The 15,347-nt window shown below is 42.7% G+C and overlaps 1 protein-coding gene across 2 annotated transcripts in view; it reads left to right on the top strand.

Moving 5' to 3' along the window:
* Window positions 1-13,163, top strand: part of LOC137611922 (laminin subunit alpha-3-like) — an 80,858-nt gene extending 67,695 nt beyond the window's left edge. For both annotated transcript variants that reach the window (XM_068340088.1, XM_068340087.1), the window contains exon 76: window positions 9,150-13,163. In XM_068340088.1, coding sequence (XP_068196189.1) covers window positions 9,150-9,292 — 143 coding nt within the window. In that variant the 3' untranslated portion in view covers window positions 9,293-13,163. The remainder of the gene's footprint in view (window positions 1-9,149) is intronic.
* The last annotated feature ends 2,184 nt before the right edge of the window (window positions 13,164-15,347 follow it).

The raw sequence follows: 15,347 nt of genomic DNA, 5'->3' as shown, positions 1-15,347 counted from the left end.
TGAGTATGCTGGCCATGCAAGAACTGGGACATTTTCAGCTTCCAAGAATTGTGTACAGATCCTTGCAACATGGGGCCGTGCATTATCTTGCTGAAACATGAGGTGATTTTCATGGATGTATGGCACAACAATGGGCCTCAGGATCTCATCACGGTATCATCAATAAAATGCACCTGTGTTCTTCGTCCATAACAGATACCATATCCCCACCACAACCATGGGCCACTCGATCCACAACATTGACATCAGCAAAGCGCTCACCCACACTGCGCCACACATGCTGTTTGCCATCTGCCCTCAACAATGTAAACCGAGATTCATCCGTGAAGAGAACACCTCTCTAATGTGCCAGACACCATGTGAGCATTTGCCCACTCAAGTCTGTTACGGCGACGGTCTGGAGTCAGGTTAAGACCCTGATGAGGACGACGAGCATGCAGTTGAGCTTCCCTGAGATGGTTTCTGACAGTTTGTGCCAAAATTGTTTGGTTATGCAAACCAATTGTTTCAGCAGCTGTCTGAGTGGCTGGTCTCAGATGATCTTTGAGGTGAACCTGCTGGATGTGGAGGTCCTGGGCTGGTGTGGTTGTGGTGGGTTTTCGTTTTTCTTAAGGACAGGAGACAGTATAAAATACAAGATATTTATTTGTCAATTCAAATCATGTGTAGGTTGAGTAGCAGTACAATAATATCATCAAAAGGTTGAGTATGAGTCCAATAACATCATCAAAAGGTTAACAGACAGACAGGTTCAACAAACAGACGAGTTCAACAAATACTTATACTTATCTAATGATGAGAGCTCTGGAGACGATGAAAAAAAATCCACCAGTGTGTTGTTGCAGAGTACTCTGGGTACTAAAAAAACTTCAAGTACCAACTAAAAAATGGACCACATCTCTTTTTATACCCTAAAGGTGTGACTAGGGGGAGGTATTAACCTCAGCCCATCTGCTTTCAACCAGTTCTTTACGGTTGGTACGTCATGACCTCCAGACGTTACCAAAAATATCAAGTCGACAGTTTCACAAAACTATTTGATGACATAGTATAATTAATCACATGAACCCTGTGAGGATCTGCTGCAGACATTCTTTGGATGACCCTGTGCAGAAACATACATTCTAATTTCAGGTACAGTGTATGAAATGATCTGGCTAGCTGCTTCTGTCAGTGTCTAACTTCTTCCAAGGATACCCGCAGTCATGCAAGCATTTCCAAATATGGTCTAACAGGAATTATTTTCATGCAGCTTCTTCATGACCTCAAGACATCATGGGGCCACCTTCACAAGAGCTGAATAATATGACACACACAATACTCCAGATTTTTGGTTCACTTAGATGATATTGTTTTACTATATTATTTTATTGTATTAAAAACTTACCACCACATGGTTACACGTGGTCTGCAATTGTGAGGCTGGTTGGATGTACTGCCATATTATCTGAAACGCCTTTGGAGACGGATTATGGTGGAGAAATGAACATTCAATGCACGAGCAACAGATCTGGTTGATCTGCTGTCAGCGTGCCAATTGCATGCTCCCTCAATGCTTGTGGCATCTGTTGCATTTTGCTGTGAGACAAAACTTCACAGTTCAGAGTGGCCTTTTATTGTGGGCAGTATAAGGTACACCTGTGCATTAATCGTGATGTCAGATCAGCATCTTGATGTGGCACACCTGTGGGGTGGAATGGATTATCTCAGCAAAGCAGAAGTGCTCACTATCACACATTTAGACAGATTTGTGAACAATGATTGAGAGAAATGGTAATATTGTGTATCTGGAATGAAGATAGATCTTTAAGTCCATCTCATGAAAAATGGGAGCAAAACCGTTTATATTTTTGTTGAGTGTAATTTCTATACTTTATAAATATTTTAACTGAGACATAGCACGCACACACGCTCTCTCTCTCTATCTCTCTTTCGCTCTTTCTCTCTTATACAATTAGTGATACAGGGGGTACTTCAGCTGACACTGAACCAGGCAATATCACTCGCAATAGCAGTAGTGGTAGCACCCACAATATTGCATCTGATGATGGAGGTCTTTTTCCACCAAAAATCAAAAGGACCTCTGCAGTATGGGACTCTTTCACTGTTTGTGAAAGTGATCTTTCCAAAGCCGTGTGTAAACTTTGCAAGTCCAAAATAAACAGAGGTAGAGATCTAAAACATTACAATACAACAGCTATACATAACCATAACCATAACCATCTGTTATATGTTCATCACATGAGAAAGCCCGCTGTATCATTCACCTCCTCCTCCACCTCCTCCACCTCTCCTGGCAGCATTCCTTCTCAGGACACTGGCATTCAGCTGGGTGCTGCTAAGGGCTCACCTTCTTCCTCCTCTTCACCAATACTCACTGCATTTGCAGCAAAGCAACCATTTACAGAGATGATTGGTAAAATGATCTGCACTGATCTTGAGCCTTTCTCTGTGGTGGAGAGGAGAGGTTTCAAGTCTCGTGTTGCTTTTTTAGAGCCCAAGTATAAGATTCCATCAAGGCACTATTTCAGTAGAGCTGTAGTGCCTGAGTTGTATGAGGCAATGAGAGGGGAGCTGATCCAGTCACTCAAGGCAGCTGATGACGATGTCATCAACCTCACTACTGATCTCTGGACCAGCAACCACAATGCCCATGCATACCTCTGCATAACTGGGCACTGGTGTGAGCGAGTTGGGGAATCATCAGTGCAGAGGAAAGCGGGGCTGCTAAATGTTAGTATGCTGGACATTGAGCACACAGCCAATGACATTCTGTGCTACCTGAAAGAAAAGATGAGAGAGTAGGAAGAGTCTGTTGGACAGCCTGTTAGAGTGAGGTTTTTCATGTCAGATAATGCAGCCAACATGGTAAAGGCTTTAAGTGAGTTTGGGCACATCTGTTGCGTGTCCCACACGTTTCACTTGGTGGTGATCAAGGCACTGGAGCAGGACAGGATTGTGACATTCATTCTCTCCAAAGCCAGGAGCATCTCTGGCTATATTCATCGTGCAAGCAAAGCCAACAACAGACTACATGAACTGCAAACACAGTGGAACCTCCCCCACCACACTCTCATAACAGATATAAAAACAAGGTGGAACTATACGTTCTATGTGCTCCAGCAGCTGGTGGAGCAGCGCAGGGCTGTGCAGATTATGACACAGGAATGTAACATGGGTAGAGCTCCAACAGTCATCTACCCAAATGAGTGGAGTGTGGCATCAGACATGCTCACTGTTCTGTGTCCTTTCGAGAAGGTCACACGGGCGCTCTCAAAACACAGTGTCTCCATCTCTGAGATCATCCCCCTACTGCATGGCTTGTGCTCCATCATCAAGTCACTGCATTTGGGGGCTTGTGCAGGTGTTGAGAAATCTGAGGGTGACTCTGATCATACCATGGCTGGTGATGATGATCGGGATGCCACAGAGGGGCAAGACCAGGATGGTGTAGCTAAATCCAGGGAAAAGTTAGAAGCAGCAGCAAGGAAACTCGCAGCCAATCTGAGCAGAGAACTACATTGGCGTTTTGAACCCATCTTTATAAACTCCACATTTCTGCTCGCCACTCTCCTTGACCCCAGATATAAGGCCAGTTGTTTCCCAAACAATGTTGATGTGGATGCACTGAAGAGGACTTTGTTCCATAGGATGGAGCACTGTGACCCTGTGGCTGCACCTTCAAAAAACATAGAAGAGACACCTGCCACCAGCAGCACTTCAGTCCTGTCCTTCCTGCAGAAAAAGAAATGGGCTACTCTGCTGAGGACACATTTGCCATCAGGTGATGTGGAGGCCTACCTGGCAGATAGGGAAATCAGCCTTACTGATGACCCAGTGAAAAACTGGTCAGACAAGCTCCAGAACTGGCCCCATTTGACACGCTTTGCACTGTAGCATCTCAGTTGTCCACCTACTAGTGTCCAGTCTGAGCATGTTTTGAGCACAGCTGGAAATAATGTCAGTCCACAGCGAGCAAACCTAGACCCTGGCCATGTGGAACAACTGGTCTTCATTAAAGTAAATGAAGATCTGAAAAACAGAATAGGACTATTTGATCAGTAGAACAACCTCTCTCCCTCTCACAGTCACTCAGTCACACACACAAGCCCAAACAAACATACAAACACACTCACACACCGTAATCAATATTGTTTAACTTCATGTGAAAAAAATGGCAAGAACATTAGGTGCTAAAAATAATTTTTAGAAAAAAAAAGTTTGAACACAAAAAAAGAAGAAAAAAGAAGAAAAAAATTAAAAATTTTGTTGAGTATGACAATTCTTGTTCATGCGCACTTCGTACTTGATAATTTCCTATTGCATGCACTTCATTTAATGCACTTTGTGTTTACTCGTTCTATATATAGTTCCTTATATAGTTCCTTGAATCTCAATTCTGAGGCTCTTCGGTAGATATTCATTCATAGACTTAAGAATGCTCATGTTCTGACTCGGTTCCATAAAAAACTTGTTCTGTAAATAGTTCTTTTACTTTTGTGATCAAAAACATCAATTTTGAGGCTGTTCTGTAAATAGTTTTAAAATAAAAAATAAATACCGTATTTTCCGCACAGTAAGGCGCACCTAAAAGCCGAAAATTTTCTAATAACCCGTAGTGCGCCTTATAAACCGGTGCGTCTTATATATGGATTAATATTCATAGTAATATTGGTTAAAAACATGATTGCTGAAAAAAAGCCGAGAGTCTGGCCGCCAGTCATGCCGCACTCCGCCACCAGAGGAGCCCCCTCACAAGGCACTCGGGCCTGCGCCCCCTAACAACGGTAGTCAAGGAGCGTCACCGAAGTCCCGGCTCTGACTGAGCTGCTCTCAGACGGTAGAGCAGACTGTAAGAGCACAGGTGATTACATAGCAAAACATAAGGAACTTTCAACAATTCTATTAATAAAGTTTGACTGACTGACTAGTCTCAGTATTTCCTTACAATTTGGCATCGGAAATAACCCACTTTAATTGGTCTTAAAAATGCCATTGTACTGTCATCTGGAATCTAGTGACAGTCTATTCTATTAGTCTGTGGAAACACACGGAGAAACTGACATAAAGGTGAATGAAAGACCCTCAAGGCTGAACTTCCAGCCTTTTCTGAAATTTCAAGAGCAGAGTCACTGCTAGACAAAGATGCCTGGCAGGTACAAGGAAAAGAGAGAATGGCAGATAGGCCAGATGGAGTTGCAGTCTACAGTTGAGCTCTAGCCACTGAAGTGGGGCTGGGATTTTCAGGCCTTCAGTGTTCCATATTAAAGGAGCCCAATAGCTAAAACTTCTGCCTCCTGTTCTACTCTTAGAGACCTGACAGGTTACCAAAAATCCTGTATTCTCAGAGCGATGAGTTCCGGGAAGGTGAAACAGTTCAATGAGATCTTCAATGTAAGAAGGAGCCTCACAATGACGAGCTGTAAACATGATCTTAAGGATCTTGAATTTTATTCTCGATTTTATCGGGAGCCAATGTAAGGATGCCAGCACAGGAGATACATGCTCTCTCCTCCCAGTTTCTGCAGTAAGCGGGTCGCTGCATTCGGATCTACCTGTAAAATTCTAATGGAGGAGCCTGAACAGGCCTATAGTAAGGAATTGCAGTAGTCTAATCTAGAAATAAAAAAGGCATGGATGCTTTTTTTCTGCATCTTTAAAAGATAACAAATTTATAATTTTACCAGTGACATATATGTTATTCATCATTGTGAAAAATAGAAGAAAAAATAATTTTTATGTCTAGCATCATCCCTTTGGTCAGAAAACCTTAATATCTGCGCTGCAGCAGCTTCCGCATCCAGTGGTCACGTGGGCGTCATACGTCATTGGCGACATAATTAGCTTGGCAGCCATAGAACACAATGCGATCACCGAAGCGATAAACCCGATAAAAATCAAGGTTACCTGCGAGGTAAACGGTTGTGCCAACACAACAGGACGAAAACACAAAGACAAGAACCTATCCTTCTTTAGAATGTCTTCTGGGAAGCTAGGAAAGAAATGGAGAGCACCAATTAACAGGGTCAAAATGACCAAAGGTCCGAGGATCTGTCATGAGCACTTTACCTCGAAGGATTTCCAAAAAGATTTGAAGGTAAGATCATTTTCAGACAACCGATAGTATTTCTTCAGAATTGGTAGCGCGATTAACTTTTACATACACAAAGTAAACCAAAACAGGACATTATAACTAATTGGATATCTCTGTCAGAATCTGATTCAAATGAAGCCACTTGGGATGAGTCGTTAGATGTAAAAAAAACTCTCATCCTCCCAAGCTACATCTTGTGTAGATGGTGTAATCTGAAGGAGATTAGTGACTGCCAAGTAGTGGTAGATGAGAGTGTAGCCAAACAACATAGGATGGTGGTGTTTAGGATGAGTCTGATGGTGAGGAAGATGAAGAGGACAAAGGCAGAGCAGAGGATGAAATAGAGGAAGCTGAAAAAGGAAAAGTGTTGAATGACTTTTAGGAAGGAGTTAAAACAGGCTCTGGGTGGTCAGGAGGTGCTTCCAGATGACTGGACAATTAGAGCTAATGTGATAAGGGAGTCAGGCAGGAGAAGTACTAGGTGTGTCATCTGGAAGGAAAGTAGATAAGGAGACTTGGTGGTGGAATAAGGGGGTGCAGGAGTGTATACAGAGAAAGAGGTTAGCTAAGAAAAAGTGGGACACTGAGAGGACTGAGGAGAGTAGACAGGAGTACAGTAAGATGCAGTGTAAGGTGAAAGAAGAGGTAGCAAAGGCCAAACGAGGGGCTTATGATGACTTGTATGCTAGGTTGGACAGTAAGGAGGAAGAGACTGATCCATACAGGTTGGCAAGACAGAGAAACAGATGGGAAGGACGTGCAGCAGGTTAGGATGATTAAGGATAGGGATGGAAGTGTATTGGCAGGTGCCAGTAGTGTGATGGGACGATGGAAAGAGTACTTTGAAGAGTTGATGAAAGAGGAAAATGAGAGAGAACAAAGACTAGAAGAGGTTGCCGTAGTGGACCAAGAAGTAGCAAAAATTAGTCAGGATGAAGACAGGAGACAGAGCTGGTGGTAGCAGAGATGAAGATGCTGAAGTTCTCTTTGGTAGTGACAAGGATGGATAGGATCAGGAATGAGTACATCAGTGGGACAGCACATGTCAGAGGTTTTGGAAATAAAGTCACAGAGGCCAGACTGAGATGTGTCCAGAGGAGTGATGCTGAGTTTTGAACTACCAGGCAGGAGGCCTAGAGGAAGACCAAAGAGGAATTTTTATGGATCTAGTCAAGAGGACATGAAGGTAGTCGGTGTGAGAGAAGAGGATGCAGAAGACGGGGTTAGATGGAGTCAACGGATTCGTTGTGGCGAACAGTTGCCACAGCGAATTAGTTGTGGCAGTTGTTCTCCTTTTGGCTTTTCCCTTCAGGGAAAAGCCAAAAGAAGGAGTGTTGAATGCTGCAATGAGGTCTAATAAAACTAAAACAGATAGAAGACCTTTAGCAGTGCAGTCTCCGTACTGTTATTTGTTCTAAAACCTGACTGAAAGTCATTAAATAGTCATTTAGCTGTTTTGCCACTATATTCTCTAGAATCTTATATAGGAATGGCAGGTTGTGATAACAGCCACTTTAAAAGATTGTGGCACATAACATATTTTTAAGGACTGGTTAATTATTGAGATTGTGGGTTTATTGATTAATGGTATTCCCAGAAACGTAGTCGGAATTAGCTTCACTTATTTATGTGAGTCAGCCTTGTTTCACATTAAGTCCAAGTACCTTTTCACCATGACTGCTGATCATTTGGAAGTGTAATTGAGGCTAGCCATCAGCAGCTACTGTCCAGACTATGCATCCCTACCTGGTTTATTCCATTCAGTGCAAATCATCAGAGTAAACTCAGGACATGATAAAAAATGTACATAGATAATTGTGTTGTTTTGTGCAATATGGGCTCATTTGGGTATGCAAGGTACATCAACATAAATTGTACATATAAAGAATATATACAACATGTTTCAAAAATAAATATATGTTTTGTATTTTTGCAGTAGGTAGATCATCTTGACTTGGCCATGTCATAAGTAGCTGAAAAAGAGTGAGCACCACCAGCAAGTTTGATTCCCCGAAACGTCTTTCTAACCCCTGTCCCCACTGCAACATAGTCACCTCTCTCCTCTGGGCTAAAAGCAGGCTGAAGCATCCTCTGTCACCGCCAGTGAGCTTCAGCAGCTAAAAGTTCAAATTGTGCGTGGTATGCCTTCCAGCTACCTTTGCCTTTGAAATTCAGTCTCTTTGGGCTAGTCTGAAGTCAATGTTGGGTGTCGCCATTTTCATAGCCATCCTTGCTGCTATGTTCATTTGCCGGCTTGCCATGCTGGGCATCTTTGATGCTATTGTAGCTGCACCTTTTCACAGTCAGCATGTGTTGCTGGGCTTTGTCGGCATCACAGCAGGAACGTAATCCAATAGAAACCCATCTGATTGCCAGTGGCGTGATGCTGCATGCGCCGTGGGGGGAACATCTCCGCCAGAACACCAGAACAGCTGGCCATGGAATTCAGGCAAAGACACTGAACTCTTCCGCTCCCATAGAGCTCTCACCAACTCAGCTCAGAGACACAACTCCCGTGTATAACTCTCATACTCTCATTCACTTCACTCTACTCTTGCGAATTCTCCCACAGCTCAACAAATGCACAGTATAAACCAGGGCAACATCACAATAATCATTATTATAACAGTAACAGCAATAACATTAACAAGTTATCACTAAATCTAAATACAGTGGGCCCTCACGCATTCACACATCAACGATTGCGACTCCACCTCATCGCGGATTTTTAGTAGGCAGTGACGTGATACCGTACGTGCATTCTATTGGCTGATGGCATCCAGAAGTGTGCTCTGTTCCGTCAGTCTTGGACTTACGTGAGACACAAAAGTGCTTTAAACAATCAATAAGAGTGTGGGAAAAGGAAATACAGATAGAAGGCGGTTTACTATCAGTATGAGGAGAGTTTATAAACGTTTTACTTACAGTAATAATATAAATAGATTGCAATCTCAATCGCGGTTCCTGGAACACATTAACCGCAAAGAATGAGGGCGCACTGTACAAGATGTGACTGTAATCACTCGCCAGTTTACCACCATGCATCTCTCTGCAGACTTAACAGCACACCAAAGGCTTCCTGTCACATCATCCTTCGTGGGATGCATCCGGGACATGAGAATCAACGGAAAACCAGTCTCTTTCGACAGGCTTTCCAGTGTCTTTGGTCCTGTCAACCTCAGAGAGTGCCCGGGCTGAGCAATGTATCGCTGTGTCATCGTTTAACAATCCTTGGGACCACGCTCACCTTCAACCATGTGCAATCCCCTACCAAGACTGAGAATATCTTTGTGTGACAGAATGTGTATATTATGACGAGTGTGCTTTGGTGTGAGTATTTGGAACTACGTGTAAAATACGGAAGTGATCACCAGCTTACGAGCTCACAATATTTGCTAGTTGGTTATACATTACTGTATTTATTTTGAGGTAAAATGTTGTTTTGCACCACCAGTTCACACGATACAAAATCACTCAGAAGCTTCCACGGCTAACATGCCGGTTCAATCATTTTCTTTCAACCAATCAAATGCTATTAGATGTGTTTATGATTGGTCAAGGCTACAGTCTGAGCAACCCAGCACTTTAAGAAAACAAAATGCCTTTTTTGATGGTGCTTAAGTGGAGCTCTGTGTATTTGCTGATTTTTGTTTATGTTTGTTTCATTCTTTTTTTCTTGGATTGAAATTTTTTTCATAAATTACTACATTTACACCCATGGTGCCAAGGGGGTGTCTAACCATTTTATGTTTAAACTTAGGTGCCAGCAAGAAAAAATATTAATCTTGACTGGTTTAATTGGCAAAGAACCTTCAAAAAGGCAATGAAATCGGATGTTTTATTTTTCTTATTACATTTTACTTGCATTCCTGTCGTGTTCTGTGTTGAACAGTATCAGAATACATCACCTTCTGAATTTTTTGCAGCATTAGAGCATTTGGAACCATTTAACCCATGCTAAAAAAAGTTTTAAAAAAGTAATATGATAACAAAATGTATTTGATGTATTTAAATTCCCCAAGCAAATGTTTACTTACGTGTTTTGTATATCTAAAGAAATACAGCATCTGGAATATGTGAAAAAATATGCATGATGCTTGGACAAATCATTACATGCATTCCTGTCTTTTTAACGCAGATTTGTAAACATTTGTAATCTGTTCAATTCATGTTCTATGTAAATGCTTCTCAGCACCATCAATATGTCTTGTGATCATGGTGACAACTCAGATTTTTATAGCTAGTAAGACATTTCTTGAGATATCTGGCATTAAAAAAAACTCAGCAAAATGTGCTCAACTTTGACTGGAATATTAAACAAAAGGTATTATTACTTTTTGAATATGTCTTATGCTTAATACTGAAGTCAAGGAATTGTTAATAATGTTTACTGTGTTGTAATACTGTTGATGGTCCTCTTTTATCTCCATATATCCACATTTTTGGAGCAGGGGGATTATGTTTGATTCAGAATATGGGGAGGTAAAGTAGTGTTCAGTTGTACCTGTCCTGTGGTTCAAATCCAGACTTTGTGTGGTGCTTGCATGTATTTTGTGTGCATCCCCATGTGGATTTTCAAGACGTTTTTCTATAATCACGCATCCGGTTTTTAGATAGTTGGCAATGTCAGTCAGTCATCTTCAGATTACCACCGCTATATCCGCCACAGGGGGTCACGGGGAGCCGGAGCCTATCTCGGCGGCATTGGGCGTGAGGCGGGGGACACTCCGGTGAAGGAAAATATAATCAAATATATTCTCAGGTTTTGTATTTACTTTGTATTTCATTTAATAATGTTATAGCTAAATACATTGTGTAATGGGCGTCCACCGTTTAGCGGCGGACGCCGGCTGTGTAATTTGTTTGGCTCTCTATTGTAGGTTGAGACTGACACTGGAGAACCGTATAAGGGAAAAACAACCAGCCAGAGAATGACATGATGTATATGTGCTTATGTATAGTGGCTCATCTTTAAGGTGGAGCCTAGTGACAGGCATGATAAATATCTGAGATTCTCTGGAATGTGTTGTTCCTGCCCTTTGTCACGGTTCATACAACACCAGATTTTGTGTTAGGGACAGAGAACCCAGATCTGTTTAGAAATCTTGTATTAAGGCAAAATTATATATTTGATAAACGAGACAATTTGTTTCTTGTTCTTCCTTCCGGTTTTGAACACGAACAACTGCTTTGGGTGGACTTCGGGATAAAAGTCCGTTTACCTAACAGTTAATTCGGCGACCCCAACGTGATGTGCATCGGAAGAAATCTCGACAACAATCTCGACAGATCGATCGGTACCGGCGAAACGACGCATATGACTTCAAGGTGAAGGCGCGATTAGCAGAGAATTCGGCTGAAACAGTCTTCATGATCCTACAGCGTCTCCCGGGGGCCCCTGATTCAAAAGGTGAGCAGAAGTCCTGTTTGATAATTCACAAAATTTCTGCTATTGGATTGACTAAATTGGGGAGACAAAGTAAGGGTTGTGAATGCTGCTAAATTAATAGGGACGAAGAGTAAGCTGTGAAAGAGAAAAATAAGTAAGAGTAAAAGAGAAATAAGAGTAACAGAGAAATAAGAGTAAACTGGGAAATAGATAAGGAATAAGAGTAAAAGAGGAGATAGTAATTAGTACTGTCACCGAGTACAATACGTTTAATCTTTCTGTGGTTTCGTGCCTAGTCCCGCAGCCTAGGGCGTAGAAAATGTCCATGATTTAGTTCCCTTATCGTCGAAAGGAAGAGCTATTATAGGAAAGACTATTTATTGTGCGTCGTGTGTAACGGTAATAGAATTAGTTTAGTACGTTACGTGCGCACTGCTATCCCCGTGGTGGGTGCTTGGGCCGACGGGTCCGCCAGAAAACTGAGTTGATGCATTCTCTCGGGAGGATTATGACCCCGTAAATAGTTTAATCAATTTTGTTAAAGACCGGTTAAAAGTGTGTTCAAAAGAGGAGAACAACAGTAAATTCTAATTTGGATCTATACCGTGACACTGTGTGATTGTGGATATATCCTGGTTGTGTTTGTTGTAATCGCGGGTGTGCTTAGATTTTATTGGGATAAAAGTGTGAAATGACTGACAGAATGGATGAGGAATTCCAGCGTGAGTGTGGATGTGATAAAGAATGGATGAATATGTATGCTGGGGTGGCGACACAGATTCTGAGTGGTATCGCATTGAAAGAGTTAGGGAAAGTGAAAGACAAACTGCAGAGAATTGGTTAAATTTAAATAAGAAAAGAGTAGTGGGAGATGGTTTTGGTGAACTCGCTCGACGTTGTGGTGGAAAGTTTTTAATACAATAAAATAATACAATAATGTAACAAAATAATATCATTTAATTGAACCAGAGATCTGGATTGTTGTGTGTGTCATATTATTCAGCTCTTGTGAAGGTGGCCCCAGGATGTCTCGAGGTCATGAAGACGCTGCATGAAAATAATTCCTGTTAGACCATGTTTGGAAATGCTTGCATGACTGTGGGTATCCTTGGAAGAAGTTAGACACTGACAGAAGCGGCTAGCCAGATCATTTCATACACTGTACCTGAAATTAGAATGTATGTTTCTGCACAGGGTCATCCAAAGAATGTCTGCAGCAGATCCTCACAGGGTTCGCATGACTAATTATATTATGTCATCAAATAGTTTTGTGAAACTGTCGACTTGATATTTTTGGTAACGTCTGGAGGTCATGACGTGCCAACTGAGAGCCCGTAAAGAACTGGTTGAAAGCAGATGGGCCGAGGTTAATACCTCCCCCTAGTCACACCTCTAGGGTATAAAAAGAGATGTGATCCATTTTCTAGTTGGTACTTGAAGTTTTTTTTCCTGTACCCAGAGTACTCTGCAACAACACACCGGAGGACTTTTTTTATCATCTCCAGAGCTCTCATCGTGCTTAGATCAGTATTTGTTGAACTTGTCTGTTTGTTGAACCTGTCTGTCTGTCAATATCATCGATGATATTATTGGACTCATACTCAACCTATTGATGATATTATTGTACTACTACTCAACCTAAACATGACTTGAGTGGACAAATAAATATCTTGTATTTTACACTGTCTCCTGTCCTTAAGAAAAACGAAATCCCCACCACAACGTCTGCAACAGGTTAATGCCCAGTTGGCAGAAGAGATAGATGCGAGAAAGAAAGAGGCTGAAGTAAAAGGCGTGTTTAACAAGCGGAAAGAGTTAAAAGAAATTGAAAAAGACACAAAGGAGTTTTGTGTGTTGCATCAGATGGTTGTGGCGGCCACAGCATTGACCACTACAGAAGGACAAAGGAACAAAGGAGGAATAGAAAAGGGCGCGGTCTACTCTGCTGAGAAGTGCACAGTTGCGCAGCCAGGGCGCTATGTGTGTGATTTGGGACTGCCAATTCCCCAGACCAGGGGGGCGGAGTTTGTGTCTCCTCCCCCTGAAGCGCCTCCTGCCTACACTCCTCCTCCGACTTCGTCTTTGTACCCAGTGCTCTATCTAGCGGGGAAAGTGGCAATCGACATTGAAGAAGATAAAGGAGATGCAGCAATACCAAAGCAATTAAAAGAACAGATTGGACAAACAGTATTAACAAACCATAACTTGGCTGGCTCCGGTGTACCACACTGTACAACAACACCCCCTAGTGCTCCAACTGACGTGCCATTCGCATCACCTTCAACGTCAGCCATCCACACAATGCCACAAACGACGCAACAGGAACCATATGCATCCGTTCTAGAACAAACCAACCTAGATGTCGCTGCTATGCTACAGGAACAAAAAACACGCATAGATACAGCACAAAAGCAAGTACAAGAATCTTGGGCAGGATCGCGGAATGTTCTAACGACCAAACCACAACTACAATCCACACCGGAAGAACATTCAGGTAAGAAGAAGAGTAAAACGAGGGACGCAGTGATGACTTATGGCATGTTGCAATGGGAGAAGAATCACGCACATCGGCTTCAGAACAAGATGAAGATTATGAGGGTTATGGAGTTTCTGTTCACACAAAACACACACAAGACCTAAAAAATTTACTACTCGTACACATTCGATGACTACACGCCGACAGGCTAAAACGCAGATCTCACATTCTGACTCTGAAGACGAAGAATATAAACAGATGCTATTACACCAAATGCCATTGGTAGCTACACCGGGGGGAGACAATTATAAGCCATTCTCTTTGACGGACACAGCACTTATGATCGATAATTGTCAAAACTAGCACAAGGAGGCGGACAATGGGTGAGGAGGTCAACACAAAGAAAAAGGAACAATGAAATGAAAAAAGTATTAAATACCAAGGGGTAGAAGACGGCCAATTTGGCAAGGATCAATGCGTGGAGGAGGTCGAGGTGGTCGCGGTTTCGGGGGACCCGACATGGGGCGATATAGATATCCAACAGGACTCCAAAGGAGCAATGCATGCTTTCATTTGTGGTCAGGAGGGGCACTGGGCTCAACTGTGCCCACACAATCCAGTACAGAACCAACAACAGTGGGGTCAAGGCGCAAGACGTCCGTTCCGGCCCCGTGGTCGTGGTGGTCCACCTTTCAATCGTAGCGCGCCACCTAGGGGACAGGCCCCACAGCGACCATGGCAGATGAGGGATGTGGCTGGAGTCGGTCAGTTCTACACCTCGGACTATGACTGGGACCCCTCATAGGAATAGGGGTGCCCGGAAACTGTGGGTAATGGTGCATCGGTATCGGCTAAAGTGGCAGAACAAGACATTTCTATGTTGGCTGACTCAGGTGCTACTTTCTCAACCCAGAGCCTACCACTTCCAAAGTCATCATTGTCTTCAAAATCTGCCTCACTGACTGGATTTTCGGGAAAACCCCAACACCTGCCTTTTACCAAGCCACTGTCAACTGAGGTTGCTGGGCATCGGTTTGAACACTCATATATCCACTCGCCTCAAACTCCTGTTAATCTGATGGAAAGAGGCATTTTGCTGAAAACAGGCGCCACTATTATATGTGGCCCGCTGGGTGTGACAGTTCGGTTTCCGAATGGAATTGAGTTTGAATGCAACCATCAAATGTTTTGTGGACAAGATGGACTATGGCTGGTACAAGCTGAGACCCCACCTGACCACGCAGACATCTATTGGTGTGTTTTGCTTCCTGAGGATACTTCTGGACATGGTGTCTTCTCTGCCTACATGTTGTGGAAACCATGTTTTGCGTCCATTCGAGACTACAACCCACCTATTGATCTTTAAATTGTACATTGTACTACGACAG

Source organism: Antennarius striatus, chromosome 18, assembly GCF_040054535.1.
Source record: "Antennarius striatus isolate MH-2024 chromosome 18, ASM4005453v1, whole genome shotgun sequence".
Lineage (NCBI taxonomy): Eukaryota > Metazoa > Chordata > Actinopteri > Lophiiformes > Antennariidae > Antennarius > Antennarius striatus.
This window is presented reverse-complemented; position numbering and strand designations above follow the sequence as displayed.